Source organism: Triturus cristatus, chromosome 9, assembly GCF_964204655.1.
Source record: "Triturus cristatus chromosome 9, aTriCri1.1, whole genome shotgun sequence".
In the NCBI taxonomy this organism is placed as follows: domain Eukaryota; kingdom Metazoa; phylum Chordata; class Amphibia; order Caudata; family Salamandridae; genus Triturus; species Triturus cristatus.
In genome coordinates this window covers 42065719-42075509 of record NC_140592.1, presented here as the reverse complement: position 1 = coordinate 42075509, position 9791 = coordinate 42065719, and the positions used below count along the sequence as shown (strand labels likewise).

The following is a 9791-nucleotide window of genomic DNA, read 5'->3' as shown; positions in this document are numbered from 1 at the left end:
AGTAATGCTTGTAGTTAGACTTATCTGAAGAAACTATAACTTGCGCCAATAAGTAACTTTAGGCCATGAGTTTTGGCTTAACTAAAATAAGTACTGCTGAATTTCTTTGGTTTTGTAAGAGTAAAACGTGAACGTAACGCGTTGTAGTAACCTTTGTATTTTTCCCAGTGAATGTAATATACATATAAATCGTGCAAATTTCTTTTAAAATTATAATAAACAACTCGGTTAATTTAGGTAGGCTTAAAAAAAAAAAAATCTTACAAATAGCGGTACCTGACAATGACAGATGTCACGTGATCAAAACAGACGGGCTCTGAGAGGTTTACGATATAAACAAGGCGTGACAGGTAAACACCGGGCTGAAAAGCGCCCTAGGCAATCAGTCTTTACCATAAAGAACTCCGACATATCTATGTAAGGGAGGACGGAAGCGAGACGGCCATCTTAGACGAACTATAGTTTCATGTAATTAAGTCACAACTCTTGACATCCGTTATAAAGCCTAAACCGGTATAACTAAAAATTCTCAATTCCATTATTACAGCTATGGAACAAAGTGGTTCGTTAGTTTATTAGCAAAATATCTTAAGATTTGAAAAAAACACATCACCTCAGGCAATTGAAACAACTGAAAAGAAGGTAACATTTTGTTTTTAAAAAAATCCATAGACGTAAGTACAGGTGAGACACCGCAGGCGTGCCGTAGACTTGCCGATGGCCGCTCTCTTTCAAGATGGCCACTCTATCAGGGTTGCCTGATGCCCTCCAACACGCGAGCTGCTCCTCTCGCGCTCCCGGCAGCGGCTCTAGTCCTCCTTCTATCTCCACGCACCTCCCCGCTGTCAGCGGTGGCCCCGTCTCCAGGGGCAACAGGCGCTGCGGCAGCCAGGGAGCCCGGGCCCTGAGGGCAGGATGGAGTTCCAGCACGAGGTCGGCGAGGGCTCCCGCGGGCCCCGGCCGCAGGAGCTGCCCCCAGGCCGGCCCGGCCTGCAGAAGAGCAGCGTCTGCTCGCGCTCCTACTTCGTGGTGGTCATGGTCTTCGTGCACCTCTACATCATCAACGTCATCGCGCTGCTGCTCTATGTGCACTACAGCAACGGGGGCGAGCCTGGGGCCAGGGGGGCCCAGGCCGAGGGGCCCGGGCCATCAATTCAGAGCCGGCCCGAGGGCGCGCACAGCGGCGCCAGCAGCCTGCACCGCCTGGAGGGCATCAAGGTGAGGGCGGGGGTTTGTGGTTAATTTGGGGGGGCTGTCTGTGTGGTGAGTAACGGACTGTCACATAGAGGGCTTGGCAGGAGCCCCCCAGCCGGCAGTAGCGGGCTGGATTCCTGGGTCAGGGCTGTCGCCTCTAGGGCTGTCAGGGGTCTCATTAACCCTCGATTGTCATAAATATTGGTTGACATTTATGTGGTGCCACTGAGGAGGCTCTCGTTGATGCGTACGGCTGTCGCTGAGAGACTGCCACTAATAATGATGTTACTGCCTGTCACTATAGCAGAGACACTGTGGCAGACTGTAATAGGAAAGATGACTTTCACTGATGAAACTGCCATGACTGGACTGTCACGAATTTCAGTGTCGGACTGTCATTGTTCCAACTGTCCTTTAGACAATCGCTGTCGATGCTATTCCTAGCAGGGCTGTCGGTGACGGTCACAGCCACCGGGAAGACTGTCACTAAACACTGCACGGTTTGTGGCTAATAGGCCTTATGAATGTTACACGTGATACTGTCATTTACAGGTCTATGAATGCAGGGACTCTTATTAACAGGACTGTCACAGGTCTGTCTCTAAGAGGTCTGTTGAGTATTACACAAGAGACTGTCATTAACTGGACTGTGACTGTGTGGACTCTTACTAACAGGACTGTCACAGTCAGGCCTGTCTCTAACGGGACTGTGACGGAGGGGACTCTTACAGGATTGTCACAATCGGGTCTGTCTCTAAGGGGACTGTGACTGCGGAGACTCTCACTAACAGGACAGTCACAGTCAGGTCTGTTTTTAACTGGACTGACTGCGGGGAATCTTACTAACAGGACTGTCACAGTCAGGCCTGGCTCTAACGGGACTGTCACTGTGAGGACTCTCACTAACAGGGCTGTCACAGTCAGGTCTGGCTCTAACTGGACTGTCACAGTCAGGTCTGTCACTAACGGGACTGTGACGGAGGGGACTCTTACTAACGGGATTGTCACAGTTAGGTCTGTCTCTAACAGGACTGTGACTGTGGGGACTCTTACTAAAAGGACTGTGAGAGTCAGGTCTGTCACTAACGGGACTGTGACGGAGGGGACTCTTACGGGATTGTTACAGTCAGGTCTGTCTCTAACGGGACTGACTGCGGGGACTCTTACTAACAGGACTTTCACAGTCAGGTCTGTCTCTAACAGAACTGTGACTGCTGGACTCTTACTAACAGGACTGTTACAGTCAGGTCTGTCTCTAACGGGATTGCGGGGACTCTTACTAACAGGACTATCATAGTCGGGTATGTCTCTAAGGGGACTGTGAGTGCGGGGACTCTTACTAAGAGGACTGTCACAGTCTGGTCTGTCTCTAACATGACTGTGACTGCGGGGACTCTCACTAAAAGGACTGTCAGAGTCAGGTCTGTCACTAACGGGACTGTGACGGAGGGGACTCTTACGGGATTGTTACAGTCAGGTCTGTCTCTAACGGGACTGTGAATGCCGGGACTCTTACTAACAGGACTGTCATAGTCGGGTATGTCTCTAAGGGGACTGTGACGGAGGGGACTCTTACTAAGAGGACTGTCACAGTCAGGTCTGTCTCTAACGGGACTGTGAATGCCGGGACTCTTACTAACAGGACTGTCATAGTCAGGTCTGTCTCTAACGAGACTGTGACTCTGGGGACTCTTACTAACAGGACTGTCCCAGTCAGGAACTGTCTCTGAAAGGTCTGTTGACTATCAAACTTGACACGTTAGTTAACGAGAAAAGTCACTGTGGGGAGCCTGCGAGTGCCAGTGTTGTCACTCGCATGACAGCGCTAAGAAGACTCGCTGAAAGCGCTGTACTGAAAGGGACAGTCGCTGTGTGAGTCTCACTGAAGCGCTGCCTGGAGGGTCACAGATGGGCCTGTCCATGAAGCGGAGGTTATTAACGGCCCTGTCACGCTCAGGGCTCTACATGGGACTGTCGTGCGTTGACTGTGTCTGAAGGGGGGGGGGGGGGGGGGGCGAGGGGCTGTCTCTCGCGGGGCTTTCACTAACAAGGCTGTTCATGACGGGTCGGTCAGATTCCAATTGGAGATGTCACATTGCAGCCTGCCTTGGATCGGGATATCACTTATGCGACTGCGTGCATCGACATTCTCTTTTGAGACAGTCTCCGACACGACCCTCGCTTTCTACAGACAGTAATACCACTGTAACTGACTGTACTGACATTCATGTTTTTTTCATTTCTGGGACTAGTAAAGGGGTGTTCGCTGTCCGTCCCGTCATTACCATGACTGTCACTGTCCGGGCAGTCACTATTGGGACTTTCACTATTGGGACTGTCGCAGCCACGACTCCCATTAACAAGACTCAAACTGAGACTGTACCTGTCACTTTAGGACTGTCACTTCTAGGCCTGTTACTCCCAGCTCTGCCACCATTGGGACTGTCCATGCTGGGAACGGTCACGTACTGCGCTGTCACTGACTGGACATCCACGTTCATAGCTGTCACTGACAGGATGTTACTCTATTGCGAGTGGAACTGTCACTGTCAGGGCCGGCTTTAGGGCTGTGCTATTGGTGCGACCGCACTGGACGCTGACCTGGAAGGGGGGGGGGGGGGGCTGACCTAGAGGGGGCGTTGACAGCAGAGGGGGCGCTGTGTTTAGCACCTGGTGCCGAGTTCCTTGTGTGCCCTTCGTTCAGGCAGCAATACAAATGTCAAGATAGCTCTTGTGATTAATGCTCCTGCTAGACAGAGAGATCAGAGTTTGGTCTAGGGTCAGTTTTGACTCACCCTAAAGTAGCGCAGAGGATTAATGTGCCTGCTGCAAAGAACCGATCTGTATTTTATGTGGCTAGCTGAGTGAAATAGTGAAGCCAGCCTTTGTCAGCGCTAAAACAAGTGAAATGTATGTGAGAGAGGGTCTATGGAGAGATGAGGGCCACAACGGAAATGTATGTGAGGGGGCTATGGAGAGATGAGAGCATAACAGAAATGTATGTGAGAGGGGCTATGGATAGATGAGGGCATAACGGAAATGTATGTGAGAGAGGGGCCATAGAGAGATGAGGGCATAACAGAAATGTATGTGAGAGAGCGGCCATGGAGAGATGAGGGGCACAAATGAAATGTATGTGAGAGAGGGGCTATGGCGAGATGAGGGGCACAATGTAAATGTATGTGAGAGAGGGGCTATGGAGAGATGAGGACATAACGGAAATGTATGTGAGTGAGGGGCTATGGCGAGATGAGGGGCACAACGGAAATGTATGTGAGAGAGGGGCTATGGAGAGATGAGGGGCAGAACGGAAATGTATGTGAGAGAGGGGCTATGGAGAGATTAGGCAATAACGGAAATGTATGTGAGAGAGCGGCCATGGAGAGATGAGGGGCACAAATGAAATGTATGTGAGCGAGGGGCTATGGAGTGATGAGGGGTACAACGGAAATGTATGTGAGAGAGGGGCTATGGAGAGATGAGGGGCACAACGGAAATATATGTGAGAGAGGGGCTATAGAGAGACGAGGAGCACAAATGAAATTTATGTGAGAGAGGGGCTAAGGAGATGTGAGGGCATAACGGAAATGCATGTGATAAAGGGGCCATGGAGAGATTCTAATTTAGTTTATTTTTAGAGTTTTCTATAGCACAAACAAGACCCAGGAAAGGGTATCGGAGCGCTTTACAAAGAAACAGAATAATTGTAGAAAATTTTTTCACAGACAGAGCAGACCAGGTATCAAAATATTTGTAAAAACGATCGGCAGGTAGCAGACAGAAAAAGAGAGACGATTTGTTCGGAGTAGTATGAACAAGTTCGGGCATGTGTAAGTCAACGGGGCGACAATGTCATTAAGAGGAGTGGAGGGACAAATCTAGAGTTGTAGACTGGTTCAGTTCCATGCAATTCAGTGAGAGCTGGTGAGGAGGTGAGGTCCCATATGGTGAGGAATGTGCCAAGTTAGGGGAGGAATTTGCACATCAGGAATGATTTTGCTTCCCTTTTGAATAGTGGTGTGGAAGAGATTTTTCTGATGTACGGCGGTAGCGAGTTCCATATTCTTGGTGCTGCTCCGGAGAATGCTCTGTCAGACATTTTTTTTCTTGCTGAAACAAGAGGGTTTCAGGAGTAGATTGTCGGAGCTCCTTGAATGTCTGTTTCCTCCAGATAAGGTACGTTTTTTGAATAGGTACTGCGGGGTATTGTGGTGTAGGGCTTTATGGGTGGTGCAAGCCATCTTTAGGTGGATTCTAGCTTCATAGGGTAGCCAGTTGAGCACTTTCAGATGTGGTGAGATGTGGTCGAATTTTCTAGATCCTGTTAGGATTTGTGCTGTTGCATTGAGACAAGCTTTTAAAGGGGCTGTTGAGATTTTGGGAAGCCCCGCAAGGGTGGTACATCCGTACTCCAAACTCGAGATGATTAAGGCCTGCACTGCCGTTTTGAGGTCTTGGTTCTCAATGAATGGTTTCATTTTTCTGAGATAACTGAGGTGCATGTTAAGGTTCTTATCCGGTGTAATTCCAAGCGATTTGGTGGAGTCCACCAGAGTTGGCGTGCCATTTAGAACAGTGATCATCTTGGTCCATTCTTTTATCTCCAGAGAGTTTTTAGAGGGTGAGATTAAGAGAAATTCATTTTTGTGCGAGTTTAGCTTGAGGAAGTTGGTTGTTAGCGATTGGACGGTCTTTTCGAGAGCTTGATTCATCATTTTTATCTCTTCCACGGAGGAGATCTTGATGTACAGTTGAGTGTCGTCCGCGTACGTGTGGTATGAGATATTCGCCTGCTGTAATAGTTCGATTAGAGGTTCGACATAGAGGTTGAATAGTGCGTGGGTTAGGGTTGAGCCTTGTGGTACTCCTAGAAGGTTGTGTGAAGAGGGGGCGAGATTTTTGTTTACCATGAATGATTGCGTACTGTTTTCCAAAAAAGATTTGACCCATTGAAGGACTGTGCACGATAGACCTATCCTCATTTCCAGTCTTCTTAGTATTTTGTCATGATTGACCATGTCGAAGGCTGATGAGAAGTCGAGCAGGACTAGTAGGCAGGTTTTATTACGGTCAAGAGTGAGGAGGGCGTCGTCTACGATGTGCAGAATGGCTGTTTCTGTGCTGTGGCTGGGTCTGAAACCTGATTGGCAGTCGTTTAGTAGTTTGAACTTCGAGATGTGTTGGTTCAGTTGTTGCTGAACACATTTTTCCAAGACCTTGGTTAGCATGGGAATGTTAGTTATAGGTCGGATGTGTTTGCTGTCGTTTTTTTTAGGATAGGAGTGATTTGACCAGTTTTTAGGCAATCTGGGATGTGACCTTGCGCTAGTGTGGCATTGATGATTTTAGTCCAGAGAAGGGTGATGATATGGTAGATATGGGGTAGGCAGTTTGAGGGGACAGGGTCATTGAAGTGGTTGTTGGGTTTGATAGTTGCTAATGTTTTAGTGATGTCACTAGAATCGTAAAGTTTGGAGGTAGACGAGTGAGAGTTATTCTTGGGCAAAGGTAGCTCGAGTTGTTTAGGATTTTCAGCTTGTGTGTTTTTTGTGGTGGTTGAGTTAGTTGCTGCCGTCCTTAATTCGAATTGGATGGTGTTGGTTTTTGCTGTGAAGAATGAGGAAAATTCTTCACTGCTAAGCTGTGATGTCGAAGTCAAGAGTGCAGTTTTGGCCAATTTGTTAGATTGTTGTTTTAGAATTTCAAAGAGTTTCTTCGGTCTGTTTTTGGCATTGTCTAGTTCTGATCTGATGAAGTCTTTTTTTGATTGTAGAATGCTTTTGTTATAGGAGTTTCTAGATTTCCTAAGTAGTTTGAGTTGGAGGGGGGAGGGAAGTTGTCTCCATTTCCGTTCATTTAGTCTTAGTTTATGCCTCTCTTCATTCAGGGCTCCGTTGAACCATGGGTTTTTGTCTTTATTCGGTATTTGTTTGAGTTTTGGTGGGTCTACTTGGTCAAAGACTTTGGTCATCGTGGAGATGTAGTGAGCAGTGAGGTCATTGACGTCAGACATGTTATTGGGAGGAGTGAGAGCTTACTCACAGTGGGAAGCTAGGTTGTTCCCGTTGAGTTTTTTCGTGTCTCTTATCCAGTGTTTGGTTTTGAGTTGCTGCGAGTAAGTTTTCTTTTTGGTGGTGGAGATTTGGAAAGTAATAATGTGATGGTCTGACCAATCACAAGGGGTGATCAAGATAGATTCAATCATTTTGTCTTTAGAGATGATCCAGTCAAGTGTAGCTCCTTTGGAGTGAGTGGGCTTTGAGATGGCTTGGATCAGGGAATGGTCTGCTAAGAAGATTTTGAGGGCATTGACCTGCTTGTCTAGTGGGTTTTCCCAATGGAGATTGAGGTCGCCAAGGAATATGTCATTGGAGCGAGGGGTCGAGTTCGTTGTGATGATTTCCATAAGTTGGTCTGTGAAACCTGTGTTATTACCTGGAGGATGGTAGAGTATATGTAGTTTGTGGGAGTGGTTATCTGAGGATTTTACGGAGATTCCTAGGTATTCACAGGTATCCAGGAGTTTGGAGTGAAACTTCGAGATGGAGATGTCGGATCAATGTATGCAGGCGATGCCTCCGCCCTTTTTGTGGGATCTGTCTAGTCTTATGATGTTGTAATTTGGAGGAACTAGAAGGTCTAGGTATGGGGAGTATGAGTCAGTGAGCTAGGTTTCCGTGAGGATGGTTATGTCCATTTTCAAGTTTAGGATGAGGTCAGCGATGTCCGAGCTGTGTTTTGGGGCTGAACGGCAGTTTAGAAGGAGGCATGAGAGCTGGTTTGCAGCATTTTCTGAATAAGGTTCGAAGTTTTCAGAGGTAGGGGTTATTGTTTGAAGGTTTTTCGGGTTTATCGTTCTCTAATTCGTTTGGGATGTTCTGTTTGGGTTGGTGGTGACTGAGAGAATAGAGAATTTTTCCTTATTTGTGATGGCGCATATAGGAGTATCGTAGAGAAGTAGTAGAGTTTGGATTTCCGTGTCCGTAAGGTAGTTAGGGAGTTTGCGTGTACGTAAAAGTCGATTAGTCGGAGGCAATGGGATAATGTTTATCATGTTGTTGGCTGCAGCTAGGGAGTTTTGAAGATGATTGAGTTTAGAGAATGAGTTTTCTGCAAGTTGTAAGATGTTTCTGATTTCTAGGATACCGTTTTGTAGGTTTCGGGAAGTGAGGTTAGTATGGGTTTTGAGTGAGTCTAGATCGGATTGTTGAGAAGGGGGAGGCTGGATCGACGAGCTGAAAAGGCTGGGGATAGTGTTGCTGGGGGGTTCAGTGACTGTAAAGGCCGTGTGAAGGGTTTGGGTGGCTGGGAGAGAGGTAGTCGAGAGAAAGAGGTATGCACGTGTAGGGTTTTTTTGGGATGTGCTGGGGTTGCCTTGTGGTGCATTTTTCCGGCGGCCTGGAAAGGGTTATGGAGGGGGAGAGGGTTATGGGGATGGAGGTGGTGGAGAAAAGATGTAATGAGGAGGGTCAGGGATAGGGTATTGAGGAAAGGGCGTTGCTGTTGTTTCTGTTGCTGGTTGTAGTTAAGGGTGTCAGTGGAATGAGTTCTAAGGGAGGTGAATTGTTAATGCTTCTTTCGAAGGCTCTAGGTGAGGGTCGATGAGATTCAGGAGGTATAGGGATAGAGGGAATAGTTAGGTCCTGGAGGACACTGGGTGGGTCGATGGTGTAGGTTTTTAGTGTGAAAACATATTTGTCTAATAGTTTGAGGTCCTTATTAGCTGCTTGAATAAGGACAGTGCCATTTTTGTATGAAGTAATGTTCAAGAGGGGCTATGGAGCGATGAGGGGCACAACGGAAATGTATGTGAGAGAGGGGCTATGGAGAGATGAGGGGTACAACGGAAATGTATGTGAGAGAGGGGCTATGGAGAGATGTATGTGAGAGAGGGGCTATGGAGAGATGAGGGGCACAACGAAAATGTATGCGAGAGGGGCTATAGAGAAAAGAGGGCATAACGGAAATGTATGTGAACGAGGGGCCATGGAGAGATGAGGGGCACAAATGAAATGTATGTGAGAGAGGGGCCATGGAGAGAGGAGGGGCACAACGGAAATGTATGTGAGAGAGGGGCTATGGAGGGATGAAAGCACAACAGACATGTATGTGAGAGAGAGGCCATGGAGAGACGAGGAGCACAAATTAAATGTATGTGAGAGAGGGGCTTTGGAGAGATGAGGGGCACAACGGACATGTATGTAAGAGAGGGGCTATGGAGGGATGAGGGGCACAACGGAAATAAATGTGAGAGGGGCAATGGAGAGATGTATGTGAGAGGGGTTACAGAGAGATGAGGAGCACAAATGAAATGTGTGTGAGAGAGGGGCTATGGAGAGATGTGGGGCACAAAAGTAATGTATGTGAGAGAGGGTCTATGGAAGGATGAAAGCACAACAGACATGTATGTGAGAGAGAGGCCATGGAGAGACGAGGAGCACAAATGAAATTTATGTGAGAGAGGGGCATTGGAGAGATGAGGGGCACAACAGACATGTATGTGAGGGGCAATGGAGAGATGTATGTGAGAGGGGTTACGGAGAGATGTATGTGAGAGGGGTTACAGAGAGATGAGGAGCACAAATGAAATGTATGTA

General features: G+C 47.6%; 1 protein-coding gene across 1 annotated transcript in view; it reads left to right on the top strand.

The window, feature by feature from the left end:
* Nucleotides 1–835: 835 nt before the first annotated feature.
* Nucleotides 836–9791, top strand: part of P4HTM (prolyl 4-hydroxylase, transmembrane) — a 212253-nt gene continuing 203297 nt past the window's right edge. Inside the window, exon 1 of the mRNA XM_085624351.1 lies at nt 836–1218. Within this exon, the coding sequence (XP_085480477.1) occupies nt 916–1218 (303 nt within the window). The 5' untranslated portion in view covers nt 836–915. The remainder of the gene's footprint in view (nt 1219–9791) is intronic.